This window comes from Neoarius graeffei, chromosome 27 (assembly GCF_027579695.1).
Source record: "Neoarius graeffei isolate fNeoGra1 chromosome 27, fNeoGra1.pri, whole genome shotgun sequence".
NCBI lineage: Eukaryota > Metazoa > Chordata > Actinopteri > Siluriformes > Ariidae > Neoarius > Neoarius graeffei.
In genome coordinates, this window is record NC_083595.1 from 32,374,286 (window position 1) to 32,397,320 (window position 23,035).

The 23,035-nt window shown below is 42.3% G+C and overlaps 1 protein-coding gene across 1 annotated transcript in view; it reads left to right on the forward strand.

The window, feature by feature from the left end:
* The window catches only part of ttc17 (tetratricopeptide repeat domain 17), an 82,217-nt gene extending 59,885 nt beyond the window's left edge, over positions 1-22,332 (forward strand). The window contains exons 21-25 of the mRNA XM_060911908.1: positions 4,285-4,444; positions 4,539-4,622; positions 6,299-6,418; positions 19,556-19,699; positions 19,786-22,332. Of these exons, the coding sequence (XP_060767891.1) occupies positions 4,285-4,444; positions 4,539-4,622; positions 6,299-6,418; positions 19,556-19,699; positions 19,786-19,917 (640 nt within the window). The 3' untranslated portion in view covers positions 19,918-22,332. The remainder of the gene's footprint in view (positions 1-4,284; positions 4,445-4,538; positions 4,623-6,298; positions 6,419-19,555; positions 19,700-19,785) is intronic.
* Positions 22,333-23,035: the final 703 nt, after the last annotated feature.

The following is a 23,035-nucleotide window of genomic DNA, read 5'->3' on the forward strand; positions in this document are numbered from 1 at the left end:
GAACACCTCCCCAGGGAGGCGTCCAGGAGGCATCCGAAAAAGATGCCCGAGCCACCTCAGCTGGTTCTTCTCGATGTGGAGGAGCAGCGGCTCTACTCCGAGCTTCTCCCGAGTGACTGTGCTTCTCACCCTATCTCTAAGGGAGCACCCAGCCACCCTGCGAAGGAAACTCATTTCGGCCGCTTGTATCCCCGATCTTGTTCTTTCGGTCATTACCCAAAGCTCATGACCATAGGTGAGAGTCGGAACATAGATCGACCGGTAAATTGAGAGCTTCGCCTTTTGGCTCAGCTCCTTCTTCACCACGACGGACCGGTAAAGCGACCGCATCACTGCGGAGGCTGCACCGATCCGCCTGTCGATCTCACGCTCCATCCTTCCCTCACTCGTGAAAGATCCCAAGATACTTAAACTCTTCCACTTGAGGCAGGACTTCTCCACCAACCTGGAGAGGGCAGGCCACCCTTTTCCGGTCGAGAACCATGGCCTCGGACTTGGAGGTGCTGACTCTCATCCCAGCCGCTTCACACTCGACTGCAAACCGCCCCAGTGCATGCTGGAGGTCCTGGTTTGAAGAAGCCAACAGGACAACATCATCCGCAAAAAGCAGAGATGAAATCCTGTGGTTCCCAAACAGGATTCCTTCTGGCCTCTGGCTGCGCCTAGAAATTCTGTCCATAAAAATTATGAACAGAACCGGTGACAAAGGGCAGCCCTGCCGGAGTCCAACATGCACTGGGAACAGGTCTGACTTACTGCCAGCAATGCGAACCAGACTCCTGCTCCGTTCGTACAGGGACCGGACAGCCCTTAGCAAAGAGCCCCGAACCCCATACTCCCGAAGCACTCCCCACAGAATACCACGGGGGACACAGTTGAATGCCTTCTCCAGATCCACAAAGCACATGTGGACTGGTTGGGCAAACTCCCATGAACCCTCGAGCACCCTATGAAGGGTATAGAGCTGGTCCAGTGTTCCGCAACCAGGACGAAAACCGCATTGTTCCTCCTGGATCCGAGGTTCGACTATTGGTCAAATTCTCCTCTCCAGTACCCTAGAGTAAACTTTCCCCGGGAGGCTGAGAAGTGTGATTCCCCTATAATTGGAGCACACTCTCTGGTCCCCTTTCTTAAAAAGAGGGATCACCACCCCAGTTTGCCACTCCAGAGGCACTGTCCCCGACTGCCACGCGATGTTGCAGAGGCGTGTCAACCAAGACAGCCCCACAACATCCAGAGACTTGAGATACTCAGGGCGGATCTCATCCACCCCCGGTGCCTTGCCACCGAGGAGCTTGCAAACCACCTCAGTGACTTCGGCTTGGGTAATGGACGAGTCCACCTCTGAGTCATCAGCCTCAGTCTCTTCAATGGAAGACATGACGGTGGGATTGAGGAGATCCTCAAAGTATTCCTTCCACCGCCCGACAATGTCCCCAGTCGAGGTCAACAGCTCCCCACCCGCACTGTAAACAGTGCTGGCAGAGTACTGCTTCCCCCTCCTGAGGCGCCGGACGGTTTGCCAGAATTTCTTCGAGGCCAACCGATAGTCCTTCTCCATGGCCTCCCCGAACTCCTCCCAGTTCCGAGTTTTTTGCCTCCGCAACTGCCCGAGCTGCAGCACGCCTGGCCTGCCGATACCCATCAGCTGCCTCAGGGGTCCCGGAGGTCAACATGGCCTGATAGGACTCCTTCTTCAGCTTGACGGCATCCCTTACTTCCGGTGTCCACCACCGGGTTCGGGGATTGCCGCCACGACAGGCACCGGAGACCTTGCGGCCACAGCTCCGAACAGCTGCGTCCACAATGGAGGTAGAGAACATGGTCCACTCAGATGCAATGTCCCCCACCTCCCTCGGAAGCTGGGAAAAGCTCTCCCGGAGGTGGGAGTTAAAGACCTCCCCAACAGAGTGCTCGGCCAGACGTTCCCAGCAGACCCTCACCATACGTTTGGGCCTGCCAGGTCTGTCCAGCTTCCTCCTCCGCCAGCGGATCCAACTCACCACCAGGTGGTGATCAGTTGACAGCTCAGCCCCTCTCTTCACCCGAGTGTCCAAGACATGGGGCCGGAGATCAGATGAAACGACAACAAAGTCTATCATCGACCTCCGACCTAAGGTGTCCTGGTGCCACGTGCACTTATGGACACCCCTATGCTCAAACATGGTGTTCGTTATGGACAAACCGTGACTAGCACAGAAGTCCAATAACAAAACACCACTCGGGTTCAGATCGGGGAGGCCGTTCCTCCCAACCACGCCCCTCCAGGTGTCACTGTCGTCGCCCACGTGAGCATTGAAGTCCCCCAGTAACACAATGGAGTCCCCAGTCTGAGCACCCCTCAGTACCTCTCCCAGGGACTCCAAGAAGGCCGGATACTCTATACTGCTATTTGGCCCATAGGCACAAACAACAGCAAGAGCCCTCTCCCCAATCCGAAGGCGCAGAGAGGCGACCCTCTCGTTCACTGGGGTAAACTCCAACACATGGCGGATGAGCTGGGGAGCTATAAGCAAGCCCACACCAGCCCGCTGCCACTCACCATGGGCGACTCCAGAGAAGTGGAGAGTCCAGCCCCTCTCGAGGAGCTGGGTTCCAGAGCCCAAGCTGTGCGTGGAGGTGAGCCTGACTATTTCTAGCCGGTACCTCTCAACCTCCCGCACAAGCTCAGGCTCTTTCCCCCCCAGCGAAGTGACATTCCATGTCCCAACAGCTAGCCGCTGTGTCCGGGGATCAGGTCGTCGAGGCCCCTGCCTTCGACTGCCACCCGATCCACACTGCACCAGTCCCCTACTGCTACCTCTGTGGGTGGTGAACCCATAGGAGGTCGGGCCCACGTCACCTCTTCGGGCTGAGCCTGGCCGGGCCCCATGGGCAAAGGCCCGGCCACCAAGCGCTTGCATACGAGTCCCAACCCCAGGCCTGGCTCCAGGGTGGGGCCCGGCTGCGCCATACCGGGCGACGTCACGGTCCTTGATAGTTTCTCCATAAGGGTTTTGGTGAACTGCTCTTGGTCTGAAAATGTTTTCTGAAAATGTGGACTTTTTTTTTCTTGAGAAGTAGGCCCTCATTTTTTTAGGCTGGGACCTCCTTATTTTAAGAACAAAGAAGAGAAAATGTGAAGTCAATGCTCTGTTTGCACTTTTTAGTTAATGTTTTCTGAGTTGACTTTTTTTACTTGAAGTGTAGGCCTTCAGTTCTTCAGGTTGGGACCTCTTTAATTTAAGAGAAAAAGGAGTTATTCCACTCTGTTTGCACTTTATTTATTTTATTCTGAGGTTTCTGTTTTCTTTAATCTGAAATAAAGGCCTTGAATTTATTTTCCTGGGACTACTTTTATTTATGGTAAAAGAGATAGTTGTGCACTCAGTTCATTTCCTGCATTGGAAATGAACAATAAATATTGTTGAAACCATATGAAAATGTGGACATGGGGGAAGGCTATAAGACTTCGGTTCGGACCTACTACTTGGACAAAATTTAATAACTGGACCTCAGTGACTTTTAATTGAATACCCCTGGTGTATTTTTTTTTTGTAGAAAGTGCCGTTGTGCTGAGGTATAGAATAGCTTTACACATTTATTTAATTCTTCCTTGGAAATTTCAGTTATGTAATTTTCAAACTTCTTTGAGCTTTTGAACCAGTCTAAAAAAAATTAAGCACATTTTTAATGCTTAAAGATGAAGAATGTAAACAAACTGGCGAAATGACAGTGAAATTTGTGAAAAATGCTGCTATAATAATTCTTGAAAAATAAACAAAAAGATATGTTCTTAGCATCAAACACTTTTTCATTACATATTTTGTTGCATTTTTTTGGGGGGGAGGTTGTTTTCAAGTATAGTTTTTATTTTGTCCTCGGTTGGTTCAGCAACACGCTCCGCCACTTTGTTTTTCTCTACTCACGGTATATGAGCTAATAGCCTAGTAATAAAGTAGCCAATCAGAGCATGTGATTGCTCATATCCAGTGAATGTGGATAGAATAAATAGTGTTATAAATATGTTGGTGTTTTCCAATACTGCTTGCTTACTGTGGTAGTATGCCGTCTGGGACAAACCCAAGAGTTAACAGATTGTGAACGTTATGTTATTAACACCCTCCCAGTTGGTCAGAACCCTGTAGTGTCCGACTGCCTCATACTGACAGGTAAACTGGCTCTTAAAGTGTGCGAGGGCATGTGGTGTTCTTCCGCTACCATAATTTCTTCTTAAGTCAAGTGATGTGTGTATGCCGTTTACTTATTATCTCTATCTCCATTTGCTCCATGTTCCCTGTACAGCATCACAGAACATATAGACTTTGCCACTCCGCTGCAGGAGCCGGCTGCAGAGCCGGTGTGCAATGCTAATCTGCCTGCCAGCATGCACACGCTAGACCATCTGGGGGGAGTGGCCAACCGCGGCAGCATCCACTATACTGGAGAGAGTCAGCTCAAAGAGGTGTGTGCGTGTGTGCGTTAAGCATTTTGGTTACAGCATGTGGTCTGTTACTAGCAGTCTATCACTCACTCACCTCACTGTGTGTCTTACTCAGGTGCTGCAAAATTTGGGAAAGGATAAGTTTTTGCCGCAGTCCTTTGAGCAAGTGGGAACCCGCTTGGCCAAAGTCTTGGAAAAGGTATAGTTGGGGGTGGGTGGGGTCAGAATCAGCCTTTCCCAGTAGTATATCAGCTAAACCATGTGTTTATTTTGGATCATCTAATCCTTATGGCCAAGCACTTAAAGCAATAGTGATTTTATACAGTACAAATCAGCTTAACCTGAATGTGTTATACCTAAGACATGTTTGTCAGGGATGAACCAAATGAGTAAGTTTATTACCGAGTCCACCAGGCAAGAGGAAGCTCGAGTGCACTGCCTAGTTGCATGTTTTGGTTTTCCAGTAACATTATTGACAAGGTGAAAAGTGGTAGTAACGTAATGTAATAATGCGGCACTAAATACAAACTAAGGAAAATAAGTATATGAGTTCCAGGAAGAATGATCGAGTGTGTAGCTATAGTTCTTATCCTCTTCTAAAAAGAAGTTTGAGATACAGTGCCTTAACATTGCACATAAAAATATTAGCGTCTAACTCGCATCTTAAGTGGTGTGTGGTGCAGCAGGCAGCGTGATTGGGAAATGCACTCCATAGTTTCAGCAGTTGAAGTGCACGACTTTTAATGGACATTTGTTTGATTTGTGAAAGTCAATAGAAAGTAGTTTAAATTTTTTCTTACTCAAGTTGTGGGATAGGAGAAAAATAACAGTAGAGACGGCTATATGAGCAGCAACTGAACCACCTGGTCCACAAAAAAATAAACTACTGGCCTGGCCCAGGCTTGTAGTACTCGAGTCCGACTCGTGATTTGACTTGGACTTGAGCACTGATGACTCAGACTTGGACTCGTGCATTAACTGCATTCGGACTCGTAAATAATTTTTTGTAACGTGCCATAATAATTTGGCATATTTATATCTACGTTAATTTTTATACTAATTTTGTGTAGGAGCGTCACGCCTGCGCGCCTTGGCGCGTGCATCAGATAGACTCTCGGGTGCAGTCTGGACAGCGCACATGCTGTAAACGACTCGCACCGGCACAGGATTAAGGCACAATCAGTGTGCCGATATAAAAACTATGAAAAAACACTTACTTTGCGAAGTATTGAGTTGCATTGCTGACATATTACCGAGCCTTATTTCCTTGTTTGGTTTCCTGATCCCTGATTTCCTGTTTCTCGTCTTTGATTCTACCGAGTCTACGATAGCCTGTTTGTGTCTCGCTCGTCCTCTTGCCTGTTTTACGATTTTGCCTGCCGTTCTGGATTGTTTACCGTCTTCACTTGTATTAATAAACACACCTTCTGCACTTACATCCGTCTCCCAACCATCTCTGACAGAATATTTCACACTCCCTGACAAAGAGAATCACATTCACCTGTTCATACGTCATGTTCAGGAACAAACTAATGTTAACGGCGCTGAAACAGCCACCGTCAAATGGTGCGGGTGGAGTCTTGTTCTCAGACTCGACTCTGATTTTTTTTAATGACTTGGACTTGAACACCGGGGACTCGAGACTGGACTCGGACTCGAGGTTTAGTGACTCGACTACAGCACTGGCCTGGATGTGTAATCTGCTTGTCTCGAGTGTTCAGGCTACTGATTTGTTACACTCTGATTCTGAAGCTTCTTTATTTTTTATATTGGTATATCTATGACAAATACCTGTCTTGTCAATGGTCATATTTGATGTACTGTTGCACTTATGCATGTTTATTTTTGTGTGGTGACTTTGGCCTCGTCCATTAGAACCAGACCTCGTGGGTTCTGTCCAGCATGGCAGCGCTGTACTGGAGAGTGAAGGGTCAGGGGAAGAAGGCCATCGATTGTCTGCGTCAGGCTCTAAACTGCGCTCCTCACCACATGAAGGTACCAGTGATCTAATTACTGTACTAGTAAACATAAATTCGTAAACCGTTTTCTCTTCTGCTTAACCTGGGCCTCCTCATCCTCTGCTCGTACACTGATGTGAGCAGGCCACACTTTTGATTACAGGTATAGCTGAAGAACTGAATAATTGTTGGGTGGAAGAACTCCTAGTTTGAGTAGTAGGCAATATATTAGCAAGGAGGTTTGTAGGTGTGGTCTTTCTTCCAAATTTCAGTGATGGCATCACTCCATTCAAGTGCTGTTCTCCCTTTTATAGGATATGGAAATTGGAACCCAAAGTGTGGGACTCGTTTATCAATCTTTTCGTAAAGTTGTGTGTAAATGTTTGTGTAAACCAAACTGAACAAACAATTTCTGCCAGGTTTACAAAACTTTCGGAAACGCTTCATCTTCATATGCGGATGAATGAGCGCCTGTAAATCACCAAGTATGGACACATCACAGCTGATCTGCATGTAGGGACGCCTACAAAATTCCATAAAAGCTCGAGTGCACAGACCGCTGTGAGCGCGAAACGATCGGTCAGAGTAAAGCCGGAAAACAGAAGTGGAAATTATTGTGACTCAATGTTCTGCCAATAAAATATTTAAATAATATTGGCTGGCTTTTTTTCCATGGTATATCAGATATATTCCATTCAGCTAGCATGATGCTAAATGAGTCAAAGACGAGATCAGTATCATGCTAGCTGAATGGAATATATCTGATATACCACGACAAAAGCCAGCCAATATTATTATACATACACATTTGATGGAACAATTATAGATTTTACAAAAAGTTAAGAACAGGGGGGTAACTTATCAATACTGAATGCTGATTCTGATCGAATGTAATTCAATGTTCTGTCAAGCCAATGTACTGTACAAAGTCAAAGTTCTAACAATAAAAATGGTACAAGTCCAAAAAGCCTGAACAACAACCCAACTTGTATACAAGCTATGTACAAGTTGACAGTTCAAGTTCAGTTACTTTTGGTCGGAGTTAATTGTTCCATTGCAGTTGTTCAAAACAAAAGGGCTTTGCTGAGTGAAGTCCACGAGTGAAGTCCTGTTGTAAAAGTCTCCGTCACTTTTCCTCACCTCCAACTAAAACTTTGACAATATTTCCGCTATTGCTCTCTTTTCCAGTTTTTCGATGTCCGTTGGTGTGTTTTTCTCTTGTAAATATGCGTGAAGAATATCCAGTGAACTTTTGGTAGCCTTTCTGGTGTTCAGCGCGTCTTTTTCTTTAAATCTTCTGCTTTTAACGAAGCAAACCTCGCAGCCATGTTTGTGTACAAACTGTCAGTCACTCGCTAGCGCGGAAGTCTTACATCTCCGATGTGTCTCTTTTCCAGTTTTTTGATGTCCGTTGGTATGTTTTTCTCTTGTAAATATGCATGAAGAATATATAATGAAGTTTTGGTAGCCTTTCGGGTGTTCAGCGCATCTTTTTAGTTCCAGTTTTCAGTTTATTTATTTAGTGCATAAACCTAGCCTCGTCTTCTCTCTCTCTCTGCCAGCTGACAAAGAAATGATTGTGTAAATGCGTAGCAGAAAAATTTTGTCATTGGATCTTCGCGTGAGCTCTGACGTGACGTCGTGTTGTCTTGGCAACGTGCAATATTTGCATGCTCATTCTCCATTGGGGAGGGTGGTGTAATCCATGGGGGATGAGTGATATGATAACAATATTGCATGCCATCAATAAACCCACTAGAAGGGAATAGAACACGTTTTTATTCCATGGAAAAAGTGGCCCGTATGTTTAATAATATATATGTAATATTAATAATAAAAAGCTGTCACGAAATCCTCCATCAGCTGAGGCATTTTTTTTTTTTAGGTCTTACGGCTATGCACAGACAGTCCATCCTTTCCTCCGTTCATATAACACCAACTCTTTGGTCATAACTGAATGGAGTTTTATTTGTCTTAATTTATGGGTTTGTGTTATCTCACTTTCTTTATTTTTTATATTCTTTAATTAATGCCAATAATATAAAATGACTGGTTTTCACAAAATGTTCTCGATGGTATTCGGAGTCCCTGACCTAGTGAACTAGCATGAGGATGTGCTTTTGATACAGACTCAAATGAACTTTTATAAGTCGCTCTGGATAAGGGCGTCTAAATGCTGTAAACGTAATAAAAACAAGCAATTTAACCTTAAGAGTATATTCCATTATATAAAAAGTGTAATCCATATGGGATTTTCATAAATACCAAGTCTTTTGTGAAAATGATCATATAAAGATTTGCACATTAAAATGGTTCATATCCAGCTTGATAAATGAAGCCAATAGGTGGGTTGCATCCGACATCACATTGGCCTCATTAGATATGCAAGACATGAAGTGGTGGTCAGCTGACCTCACTGTTCACAAAGCGTTATTGTCGCTGGGGCACCTTGCTAGTTGCTAAAATGCCCTACGCTTGCTTTGTTTTGGGCTGCTCGAATCAAACAAACTCTGAAACTGATAAAAGTTTATTCTGGGTTCCCCGTGAAGTGATAAAAGGTTGAAAGGGCAAAGGATTTTACCAAAAAGACGACAACAAAGATGACTCTTCCACTGTGATGGAAGGGAGTGGAGTCGAAGAACGCCCGAGTTTGCACTGATCATTTTGTGAAAGCTTTGTAAATTCCTCTGATTTATTTCGTCTGGATTCGCAAATCACTTTTCTCGCCATTTTCTGTTATTTCGTGATGTTTTGAAGTTCAGGAGACGCTCAAGTCCTCATGTGTTTTTGTTTACTGTTTGATCATGGTCGCCATGTTGTAAACTAACGCGTATGTTTTCACTTTATTTATCAGGACGTCCCAGCAGTCTTTACAAGGACGATAATGTAGACTGGGCTCCTACAGTGAACTAGAGAGATAATATATTTGAGATGATCCACGGAAACACAAAAGCAGAGCTCATGAGTTAACGGCACAAAACTGCTTCCTCGGCCATGCGGTTACTTCTCCGTCCTGTTTCACCAATCCCCAGGTCTTCATGGTGTATTCACACCTACCTTGTTTGGTCCGGACCAAACGAACCAAATTTCCCTTGGTCCGGACCTTTTGGGTTGGTCTGAATACAAACCACCGAACTCTGGTCCAGACCAAACAAGCGGACCGAGACCGAGCTGCAAGGTCAGACTCGGTCCGGACCAAAGGAACCCTGGTGCGGATCTTTTGGAGGTGTGAAAGCAGACCGGACCTAATCCGACAGTTTTGCTTTTTTGTACCTTGGGAGCTTCCGTCGTTTGTCGAGCATTATGGGAAACAGAGTCTTGACACTCCACCGCAAAGTGCAAACACTGTTTCGGTTGTCAAGGGAACCTTACAACAGTCGTTCAGTCATTCAGACCAGTGGTAGGCTAGACTACAGAGTACAAAAAATGAGTAGGGGGCAAACGTGGGCCGAGAAAGAACCCTTGTGGATATATGGGCAGATGTCCACATATCTGAGCTTTTGGAGAGAACACACAAAAATGCCGATGTGTTTGCTGTATTCAGTGAGAAAATGAAGAAGGGGTTCACGCGCTCCCCAGAACAATGTCGGCTAAAAGTGAAGAAACTCCGTCAGACCTACATTAAAATCAGGGACATTCTTTCAAAAAGTGGCGGTACTAGCGACACAAAAGAGAAATTCATCTACTGCGTGAAGAGCCAGAACTGTCACAACATGATGTGCGCTCATCAGCGCTATCCTCCGTAGCCGCCTTGCCCTTTGTCGTCGTTGTTGATAAATTACTTGTACAACAGCATAGTAATCGCACAATTGTGAAAACAGTAAAAACTGGAAAAAACATATAGCTTTGATGACATTAAAAAGAATAACAGCACGGAAAGCCTCCATGACTACTTTTGAACTTAACGCTTTGTGCGCGTGTCGTCTCTGACCAATAGCTGAACGACCTCAGGGCGCGTGGCTTTGTTGACAGATTTTGGTCCGCTTACTAAAATGTACAGTGTGAAAGCGAACCGCACCAAAATGAAAAAATAAAAAAAAACATTTGGTTCGGACCAAAGCAAGTGAACTATCGAACTATCCTGGTCTGAATGCACCCTCAAAAGGGTTTCTGTGGATCTTTGTGAATGATTTACCCTGAAAAGAAGAGCAGGATTGAGAATCGAGTGGTTGTGGTTTGTTTACACCTGATACTTAAACTTGTAGCATCCTAGCAATCATCGCAAAGACATGGACAAAAAGCCCAAAAATGCCGACTTACCGAGGCATAAACGATACAGGATTGATCTTGTAGTGTCCTGATCCCCAAATTATTAACCCAGCCACATATTAAAAGTTGTACTCCTGCATGCTCTTCCAGGTTTTCATCTGTGTGTCCGTGTAGAACGATGTCTGCAGCACCAGGTAGTTTGAGATGTCGGAGAACTCAACGGATGGTTAATTTTCCAACTTGCTCATAGGAAAAATCCTTCTTTACTAGCATGTAAGGATCTAATCCCATCACAAAGAGCAACTTTCTGAAGGTATCTTCGCCGTACATTGGCCTCAAAACTGCAAAAATAGTCAGAGACGGTTTCACTAGCTCCCTGCATAACGGCAGCCAAATCGTTGTCTGACCATCGCTTCATTCACTGGAAGTAAACTCACAACCAAAAGTCACGTGGCTAAATACAGCCAGTTGTGAATTTTTTTTTTTTTCACCACTATAGATTAAAAGATTTAGATAATTTTAGTGATAAAAATGTATATGATGGGAAAATTAACCAGACACCATTAGTTCGGCAGGATTTAACTTGTATGATAATGTTCATGTAGATCACTGTTTAAGTACTATATACAACCCCGATTCCAAAAAAGTTGGGACAAAGTACAAATTGTAAATAAAAACGGAATGCAATGATGTGGAAGTTTCAAAATTCCATATTTTATTCAGAATAGAACATAGATGACATATCAAATGTTTAAACTGAGAAAATGTATCATTTAAAGAGAAAAATTAGGTGATTTTAAATTTCATGACAACAACTCATCTCAAAAAAGTTGGGACAAGGCCATGTTTACCACTGTGAGACATCCCCTTTTCTCTTTACAACAGTCTGTAAACATCTGGGGACTGAGGAGACAAGTTGCTCAAGTTTAGGGATAGGAATGTTAACCCATTCTTGTCTAATGTAGGATTCTAGTTGCTCAACTGTCTTAGGTCTTTTTTGTCGTATCTTCCGTTTTATGATGCGGCAAATGTTTTCTATGGGTGAAAGATCTGGACTGCAGGCTGGCCAGTTCAGTACCCGGACCCTTCTTCTACACAGCCATGATGCTGTAATTGATGCAGTATGTGGTTTGGCATTGTCATGTTGGAAAATGCAAGGTCTTCCCTGAAAGAGACGTCGTCTGGATGGGAGCATATGTTGCTCTAGAACCTGGATATACCTTTCAGCATTGATGGTGTCTTTCCAGATGTGTAAGCTGCCCATGCCACATGCACTAATGCAACCCCATACCATCAGAGATGCAGGCTTCTGAACTGAGCGCTGATAACAACTTGGGTCGTCCTTCTCCTCTTTAGCCCGAATGACACGGCGTCCCTGATTTCCATAAAGAACTTCAAATTTTGATTCGTCTGACCACAGAACAGTTTTCCACTTTGCCACAGTCCATTTTAAATGAGCCTTGGCCCAGAGAAGACGTCTGCGCTTCTGGATCATGTTTAGATACGGCTTCTTCTTTGAACTATAGAGTTTTAGCTGGCAACAGCGGATGGCACGGTGAATTGTGTTCACAGATAATGTTCTCTGGAAATATTCTGTGATTTTCCAATACAGAAGCATGCCTGTATGTGATGCAGTGCCGTCTAAGGGCCCGAAGATCACGGGCACCCAGTATGGTTTTCCGGCCTTGACCCTTACGCACAGAGATTCTTCCAGATTCTCTGAATCTTTTGATGATATTATGCACTGTAGATGATGATATGTTCAAACTCTTTGCAATTTTACACTGTCGAACTCCTTTCTGATATTGCTCCACTGTTTGTCGGTGCAGAATTAGGGGGATTGGTGATCCTCTTCCCATCTTTACTTCTGAGAGCCGTTGCTACTCCAAGATGCTCTTTTTATACCCAGTCATGTTAATGACCTATTGCCAATTGCCCTAATGAGTTGCAATTTGGTCCTCCAGCTGTTCCTTTTTTGTACCTTTAACTTTTCCAGCCTCTTATTGCCCCTGTCCCAACTTTTTTGAGATGTGTTGCTGTCATGAAATTTCAAATGAGCCAATATTTGGCATGAAATTTCAAAATGTCTCACTTTCGACATTTGATATGTTGTCTATGTTCTATTGTGAATACAATATCAGTTTTTGAGATTTGTAAATTATTGCATTCCGTTTTTATTTACAATTTGTACTTTGTCCCAACTTTTTTGGAATCAGGGTTGTACGTTTGAGTTTGAATCCTTGCAAATAGGGCTGCGACAATACCATATCATAAACAAGTAACGTCTACAGGGATGTTTAGTCTACTGTTTGGCAATCTGGATCCCTCAAATAACCTTTTCAAATAAAGCTTGTCCATGTACAGGAATCTGGGACGGATGCACTGACAACCCAGAAAATAATACCACCACCTAGTGGTAGAGGAATTAAAAAAAAAAACCTGTAAAACCTACACTGGATTTTAAATACATTTTATTAAATTATTATAAATTCGTCTATTATAATTCGTCTATTCGTCTATATGTTTTGTGGTAATGGCCATGAAAATGCGGTTTGTGTGCAAACTTGGTGATAAGCCTTTTATATTGATAAGGCTTTTATAATATGGTGACAATCGATATGATAAAATCCAGTGTTCAATAAATAATTGAATTTGTTATTAATAATATTTGTAATAAAAAATGCGACAATGATCAACTTTGGTTGTAAGCAAAATAACGGGCGAAAATTAGTCTACGGACAGACTCAGTTCTTAAAGCTGCGCAGCCTTTCGATTTCATAAAATCGGTGAAATTTAGTTCCTTCTGAAATTTGGTCATTGTGATATATGTTTTTATTTCTGTAATATCTTAAAAAAAAAAAAGTCAGTGGCTGGGAAGTTATTTAATTTGAGCAGCTTCCCGAGCAAATAACGTGCATGAAATTGCTCACTTCGCACAGTCAAGCAGACAAAGGAAGTCCGTGTGCGCATGCGCAGGTTTACCTGCTTCTTTTCCTTCTTCTTTTGGGTTTTACAGCAGCTGGCATCCACAGTGTTGCATTACTGCCATCTACAGGTTTACCTTTGACCGTGCGCTGACAGTTCCATCATTCTGTCGCTAAAGGAACAGCTGATCACACCAAGGTGCTCGCTGGCCGCCGATATTTATTAGTTTGGTCCTGCGTTTCCTTTCCTTTGGAACATGGTGTCTTTTTTTTTCTTCTCACTTTCTGTTACTGTAGTCGGTCTTTGACGTTTCATTTGCATCCTCTTTTTCTCTCCTGTTTCAAATTTGTATCCCACAATGCCTTGCACCAACAGGGAAAGCCCACCACGTGATGCATGACGTAGTATCTTGAATTGGGTCATGGTGAAGCAGGAAAAAAATAGCGGGCCACGTGGCTTTAATTGTTCTATTTAAAAACCCAATAAAATTGGAAGTCTGTGATTCGAATTCGGTAGCTTTCGGTCCACTAAACAAAAATAATCAGGTGTCAGGGAAAATTCTTTTTATGACCTACACTTGAAAAATCTGAAAGGCAGTCTAGCTTTAAGGGTAACTGGTGGTTTTTTTTTTTTTTAATTGGTTAAAAAAAAACCCTGATATAATAATACAGTAATCAGTTATTGTGTCTTTATTCAGTAGTAGTTGCATGTATAAAGATCCCTTGTGGGTGACATCATGCATCATGTGATAATTTCTCCTGAGGGACAGCCAGACACCGTCTTTCCTGTAAACAAGGCTTAATCTGTCTTAAATATGGTTCATTTTTGTGCTGTTTTTGGTCGTTCCAATTGTTCAAGTAGAGAAAAAGATATTACCGTCTCCCTGGAACTTTGTCTTGAACTTCTGATCATGGCTTAGGAACTTGACTTGGCCATTTCTTTAGAAAGGAAATATCTCTGATCTTGGAATAGATTTTTTTTTTTTCACAGCAGTAGGAGGAATCCAATACGCCTTTTTATCTGTAACTGTCAGTGAATTCTCGTTTCACTCCAGCTTCGATAGCCAACAACAACGACGCTATGTGAGAACGGATCTCTCCAAGGCCTGCCATACAGTCGCAGTGTGCAGTCATGATCTTGGCTTTTTTTTCACTGACAGTCCACAGAGTTAAAGGTTTTTCAGTCATTCTTTGCAAGTGATTAACCTGGAATAGAATATAGGTTGTGTTCAGTCACATGACTTTTGCTTGCGAGTGTACTTCCGGTGGTCAGGTAAACCAATTTAGCTGCCATTATGGAAAGAGCTCGTGAAAGCGTCTCCGGTTATTTTCGCAGTTTAGAGGCCAATAGAGTGCTTCGAGGTCAGCGCGCACCCGGCGGCGGCCATATTGGAAGTCAAAGGTCGCTGTGTCAGTGCATTGTTGTTGTCCAGCGAAGCAAAAAGGGGTGACAATGCCGAATACGTGTGTCATTGTTGGCTGTAGTAACCGAGGGGAAAAGGGTGGCAAAAGCTTCCACAGACTCCCTAAAGTCGTGACTAACCAGGGAATTGCAGCACAGGAGAAAAGCGAGCGGAGGAGACGACAGTGGCTGGCTGCCATCAACCGATCAAATTTAGGACAACTTGACCGTATCCAGATTTGTTCTGATCACTTTGTGACAGGTAGGTTAATATTGTCTTGAATTTCATAGTTACTAAAATAGTTATTTTAATTTCATAGTTACCGGTAGCATCCAGTATGCCGGCTGTTGTGTGACCGTCGTCCTTTCCCTCAGTCTCGTGGCCGCTTCAACATAAAACAACAGGGAAGCAACATGGGAGCAACATTCCCCAAGTCCAGCAATGCAGTTGCAATGTGCACACAAAATAGCATGTCTCTTGTCAAATATTATCCAGGGGTGTAGACTATAGGCTGGGATAGACTCTGCGAGTGTAACACTTTCCCTCTGATCACTTTTGTCTCTCCGTCTTCAGCAGTAAACACCGACACGTCGCGGACCCAACCGGACACAAATCTATCGTATGCTTCCATGCTCTTGTAGTTCTGGAAATCCTTTAGTTCACAAAATGGACTTGGGTGAAACACTAGATAGTTCACAAGATCTATGTATGTTAAATGCGGCAACAAGCTGGGGTCAGCTTTCCATTCCTTCTCACTAACAGTGTATGGATCTACATTCCCAATGAAACGTACCTTCTCAGCATAACGCTCCCGTGCCTGCTTATCCAAACTTTCACAGTAGTGCTCCATCACTTCAGATGTCTAAATTCTTAAAAAAAATCCAAGCTTCTAAGCCCTCTAACGCGGAAACGAATCACTAAATGTGTACTCTATGAGCGCTCTGGAGCGAGTGGCTTCCACGATGGCCGCGCACGCACAGTGTTACTATTTTTAGCATTATCTCGGAGCCCTCTATACACAGTCAAGATACCTTCAGAAAGTTGCTCTTGGCGATGGGATAGATCCTTACACGTTAACAAAGAAGGATTTTTCCTGTGAGTCGGAAAATTATCCATCCGTTGAGTTCCCTGACATCTCAAACTACAGTGGTGCTTGAAAGTTTGTGAACCCTTTAGAATTTTCTATATTTCTGCATAAATATGACCTAAAACATCATCGGATTTTCACACAAGTCCTAAAAGTAGAGAAAGAGAACCCAGTTAAACAAATGAGACAGAAATATTATACTTGCTCGTTTATTTATTGAAGAAAATGATCCAATATTACATATCTGTGAGTGGCAAAAGTATGTGAACCTTTGCTTTCAGTATCTGGTGTGACCCTCTTGTGCAGCGATAACTGCAACTAAACGTTTGCGGTAACTGTTGATCAGTCCTGCACACCGGCTTGGAGGAATTTTAGCCCATTCCTCCATACAGAACAGCTTCAACTCTGGGATGTTGGTGGGTTTCCTCACATGAACTACTCACTTCAGGTCCTTCCACAACATTTTGATTGGATTAAAGTCAGGACTTTGACTTGGCCATTCCAAAACATTAACTTTATTCTTCTTGAACCATTTTTTGGTAGAACGACTTGTGTGCTTAGGGTTGTTGTCTTGCTGCGTGACCCACCTTCTCTTGAGATTCAGTTCATGGACAGATGTCCTGACATTTTCCTTTAGAATTCGCTGGTATAATTCAGAATTCATTGTTCCATCAATGATGGCAAGCCATCCTGGCCCAGATGCAGCAAAACAGGCCCAAACCATGATACTACCACCACCATGTTTCACAGATGGGATAAGGTTCTTATGCTGGAATGCAGCGTTTTCCTTTCTCCAAACATAACGCTTCTCATTTAAATCAAAAATTCTATTTTGGTCTCATCCGTCCACAAAACATTTGTCCAATAGCCTTCTGGCTTGTCCACATGATCTTTAACAGACTGTAGACAAGCAGCAATGTTCTTTTTGGAGAGCAGTGGCTTTCTCCTTGCAGCCCTGCCATGCACACCATTGTTGTTCAGTGTTTTCCTGATGGTGGACTCATGAACATTAACATTAGCCAATGTGAGAGAGGCCTTCAGTTGCTTAGAAGTTACCCTGGGGTCCTTTGTGACCTCGCCGACTATTACACGCCTTGCTCTTGGAGTGATCTTTGTTGGTCGCCCACTCCTGGGGAGGGTAACAATGGTCTTGAGTTTCCTCCATTTGTACACAGTCTGTCTGTCTGTGGATTGGTGGAGTCCAAACTCTTTAGAGATGGTTTTGTAATGTTTTCCAGCCTGATGAGCATCAGCAACACTTTTTCTGAGGTCCTCAGAAATCTCCTTTGTTCGTGCCATGATACACTTCCACAAACATGTGTTGTGAAGATCAGACTTTGATAGATCCCTGTTCTTTAAATAAAACAGGGTGCCCACTCACACCTGATTGTCATCCCACTGATTGAAAACACCTGACTCTAATTTCACCTTCAAATTAACTGCTAATCCTAGAGGTTCACATACTTTTGCCACTCACAGATATGTAATATTGGATCATTTTCCTCAATAAATAAATGACCAAGTATAATATTTTTGTCTCATTTGTTTAACTGGGTTCTCTTTATCTACTTTTAGGACTTGTGTGAAAATCCGATGATGTTTTAGGTCATATTTATGCAGAAATATAGAAAATTCTAAAGGGTTCACAAACTTTCAAGCACCACTGTACCTGGTGCTACAGACATCATTCTGCACAGATAAACAGATGAAAACTTGGAAGAGCATGAAGGCATACAACTTTTTATATGTGGCTGGGTTAAAGATCTGGGGATGAGGGCACTACAAGATCAATCCTGGATCGTTTTTTTCCCGGGTAAGTAGGCATTTTTGGGCTTTTTGTACGCATATTTGCGATGGTTGCTCGGATGCTACGAATTTTAGCATTAAGTGTAAACAAACCACAGTTGTTTGATTCTCAATCCTCCCTGCTCTTCTCTTCCAGCAAATGATAAGGTGTGGTTGGGTTTTTTTTTCTTTAATTAAAACGCACTGAGAAGGTACATTCCAACATCTATGTTGGTAACACTAGGCCACAAATCTACATCACGACTCGAGTCGTTTCGAGGAATTTTATACGGATCGTAACCACTGATTTCCGCACGTCTATCCTTTACTTCTTTCTGACTTCGATTTTCAAAGTATTCCGGTACTAAAGCTTTTTTTAGCTGTAGTTTTCTTCTAACTACAGATGTCTGACATCTTCAATATCACTTGTCTTCCACATGAAAGCCAAGTTCGCTTGCTCCCCAGAACAACAGTGGCAACGGTAGCTAATGTAAGTGTGACATCAGTGCAAGGGGTCTACAGAGGATTTTATGACTGCTACAAACATGGCTCGGCCAATCAGATTTAGAAACTGAAACTTTTGGTTTCATAACAAAGATCAAACATATTTGAGAGCATTCTCCAAACTATATGTTAGACTACGGACAATTCAGCGTGCTTTCCGACAGGCAAAGCCAAATCAGAACATACAGCTGAACCTGTCCATAGGCAATATGCAATATTAAGATTTTAAACTTGGAAGTATTACAAACTTGGAGTGTTGAATTATTTGCCAAAATGCATTATTGAAAATTTCCACACTTTGTTCAATACTACAAATGATCCCACAATCATTCAGGACAGTACGACTGAGCACTGCTTCTTTCTACATATACGTTTTAACTAGTGCTGTCAAGCGATTAAAATATTTAATCGCGATTAATGTCGCGACTGTCATAGTCATAGTTAACTCGCGATTAATCGCAATTTAATCGCACATTTTTGTCACATGAAAAACCATTGTAATTCTCTTATCAGCATAAAAACGTGAATGGGCTTGCTTTGTACCAATGTGTTTTTTTTTTTATTTTTTTTTTTATATATTGCAGAGCATAACACGTCTTGTCACAGCCACTGACATCCATAACTTCCATATTAGATGAGAAAACCAAGGGATGAAAAGTAAAGTGCATATCACTTTGAAAATAAAAAAAGTTTTATTTTACTCTTCATTAGTTTCTTTTGAAGAGAAGTATTTGCCATAAAAGAAGAAAAAAACAGATAACAAAAATAAAAACATTCATCATACGTTCAGAAACGTTCATCATAGTGTGGCACTGTATTCTCTAATTCTCACTGCTTATAACTCTACACCTACCCGGTGGAGATGAGCTGGGAAACTGAAGACTGAAGGAACAGTATTGAAAAGTATTTTTCCAGTCTCACCTGTGAAAGGTAATCCCATGTGATCTCGTTTGGACGGTAAACCTGTTGGTACAGTTAAACGCAGCACATGAATGAGGCATCTTTATTCTCCACTTTGCCCCATCCAATATGGCGGCGAGGATGTTTATATGTCTATGCCTTTCTCCATCACTCACACGTACTCTTATTGAAGCAGCGCGCAACAAGCCTCAACAGGAACTACGGGTGACTCGCAGGGCCAAATTAGAATTTGCGTTAACGGCACTATTTTTTTAAATCGCGTGAAATTGAGATCGCGTTATTGCGTTAACTTTGACAGCACTAGTTTTAACAAACACCTAATGATGTGTCTTCTCCTGCAGGATGTTCCCCTGATCAGCCTGGCTAACATCTTCCAGAACGCCCGTCTGTGGGAGGACGCGCTCACCGTGGCCCGCATGGCCGTAGAGATCGCACCTCATTTCGTTGTAAACCATTTTACTCTTGCTAATGTCTACATAGCGATGGTGAGTTCTTGCACTTGACTGTCATAGATACGAAAGCTGCATTTCTTCCTCACCTTCCTCACACTCGTCCTGCTCTGTTTTTACAGGAAGAGTTTGAGAAAGCAATGCACTGGTATGAATCCACTCTAAAGCTCCAGCCAGAGTTCGGACCTGCCAAAGACCGTCTTCGTACCATCCAGTGCTACCTTCTGACTAAGAGGGACAGGCGAGCTCCATAAAGACGCACACACTGGCACATACACGCGCACACATACATGCAGCTCTATTTTAAAAAATAGTGGGGAAGTCTTTAGCTCTGTCTGTGTTTATTTTTGCCGCATATCATCCAGGGTTTCAGTTGAACAGGGCAGTTTCAGAATGGATCAGTGGATCCTTTTTTATTTATTTTATGGTGTCAGAGTTTTATGTTGGACAGATTTTCTTTTCTTTTTGTTTTTTTTTTTTAAACAAAACCTGACAAAATTTGAACGTGATCCAGATGTTTGCAAGACACGGTTCTACTCCTGAACATAGTGCTAACACATTCAGCTACTAATTCTTGCATCATGACAGTTCAAGTCAAAAATATTCCCATTCGGTTGTTGGAAAGGAACGATTTGAGGCATAAACAGCAGCAGGAAGGGGTTGAGTGAAATATATTAGTCCTTGCAAAGGAATAATGTGAATAACCGTAACTCATGGCTACGTCATCGCTTGTTTACCGCAGTGCATTATGGACGATAATGGGGTCAGCTCCGCTATATTGTTTACTTTCGCCTTTGTTAAGCACTGCATTGTTCTGTCTGGTTTTAACCATGCCTAAAGTGAATTGCTGTGTGCTTTACTGTGTCTCCACAACAAAGAGAACACCTAATTTGAGCTTTTATCAGCTGCCAGTCGAGAAGAGGAGAAGAAAGAAATGGATAAGTTTAATCCACAACAAAAACCTTTGAGCTGAATTGAAAGCTTACATTTCTCTGGTGGGAAAAAGACGGACTTAAACTGTGACCCAGCAATATTTCCATGGTCTGCGGAACGGCCTTTGGTTATAGAAGATTGGAACAGTCGACCCTGTTCATTGTCTGAAACTAGTGATATTCCAAAGCCTGTAAAACAAAGAAGTATTCTTCGGCCTTTGTCTCTCAAGCACTTGGCAGCCGAACGAGCCTGTTGGACCGATTAAAACTCCCAAACCGCCAAAGGTTCTCTTTTGGGTATGTATAATGTTCAGTGTACCTCACTAGCAACATTTATTGAAGAAAATGCATTTATATTGAACATGACACGGCAGATCAGCGGGGTTCCGAATAATTTTTTTTTTTTTTTTTTTAATTTTGTTTCCTGATATCAAGTTTTCTTGAACTAATCACTCATTTATAAATGTTTTGATAAGACATTCTGAGATTTTGATGTTGTCGTTGTACAGTGTGGTAGACTCGGTCTAGACTCTTACCTTCTCACCGAGCTTGATTTAGATTCCGATTTTCCTGCTGTAAACCCTCGACAAGTTATCCACCTCTTTAAATCACCTCTTTAAATCACCAATTTCATCGTCTTCCATGACCGAGCACGGCAAAATCGCTCCTCTCACATCACTCTCACGTAAAATTATTCTAACATCCACTATGTTGCCCAATTACCGACCCTGGCGATCCCCCATAATGCATTGCAATAAACAAGTGATGACGTAGGTATGCTTGAGGGCTATTGAAATAGATATTCAGCACCAACATGATGAGTGTACAGTAAACGGACGTGTTTTTAAGTTTTAGTTTTATACCATCGGGATACAAGGAAGATTAAACCAGAAAATAAACGTGTCCTCACATGTACTACTGTGTTCTACTAATAAAACAGACTTGTTTAATTCTTCTACACTGAATTAGGCAATACCAGTGGATCTTAACCAATCTGATGATAGCAGCTTGACATGCTTTTAAGCCAGATTATTTTTAAGTATTTTAATTGCTCAGCTTACTAAGAAAACATTGTCTCTGGGTGGATTTTTGGACCATATTCATTTCAATATGACTGTAATTACACTTATACACTACCATTGTTTTTAAAAAAAAACAACAATTTAAAAGAAGCTTAATAAACTCGTGTCAGTAATCCATAAAGAATTCATCATTTACAGTGCCAATTTTTTATTTTTTGAGTACACAGTAATATCCTTTCATACACCATCATCTCAGCGTGTTGCATTTTATTATAGTATGACTGACTGAATGTGCTTATAATTGTTCTGGGATTTTGTTTTTTTTTAAGTCAGAATCATCCTTGAAATTCATGATGAACATTCGCCCGAATCCTGCACACGCACATATGTGTTTGTAAAATGTAATCCAGACTTCCATGACTTCTCTCTTTTCATCAAATAATGTTACTGGTCTTAATTAATTCATAAACACACACTGTTGGTGATAACAACTATGATGATAATGATGATAATAATAAAAGTAATATTGTCCATCACAAGTGGTTTAGGTGAACCTGAAACAGGGTTATCTTAATTCTGAAAGACAGATGGAATATTTTATGGGGTTTTTTTGTTGTTTTTTTTCTTTTCTGAATCCTGTGATGGAAGATTTAAGATCATCCTCTTGAGGGATGGGGGAACTTTAAAATAAGTAAATAAAATACATTTAAGGACACGTTTGGACTTGTGTTTTGTGTAGTTTGAGAAGCTGTGGGTAGATATCTTTCTAAAACGGCACTGAATCTCAGACCTGTTTACTCCTACGATTTGTCCGTAGTTCCTACGATTTTTCAAAACAAAATACGGACTACGAATTCTTGTCCAAAAACTACGATTTATGGCCGAAATGTTGCCAAATCATGACTTACTTTATAATCATATTTATTGTGGGAATCGAACATCGATCGTATAGTCATGGGCGCGGCCATGTTTAATCACTTTTAAGCCACGTTTACCGTACGTTGCATTGAATGCCATAATTGAGTTGGCATAAATGCATGTTCAGTTATTAACCAATGTCAAACTTTGTTAACTTGAAATTCAACTTTTTTGATGTTGACATTTTTTTCTTGTTTTGTCAAGTTGCCAGGTATCAATGACTTGTGATTTTTTTAGTAAAGAGTGTGAGATCAGTATAGCTGCCAATCAAGTATTAAGTAGCCTATGAGAGCATAGTATGGTCTCTGAAATATTTTTTCTTATTGTAGCATCCTAAATAAGTATTACTGCTAGTCTTCTGGTTATTTCAGAGATACTGAAATAATGAAATGTATGAGGAGTCAACAAGTAGACCTTAGAGTCTAGGCTTGGTAATATGAGGATTATGGAGCAGATCTAGAACCTTACATGGGTTTGCTTTTTGGTTCTCACAGGTGCTT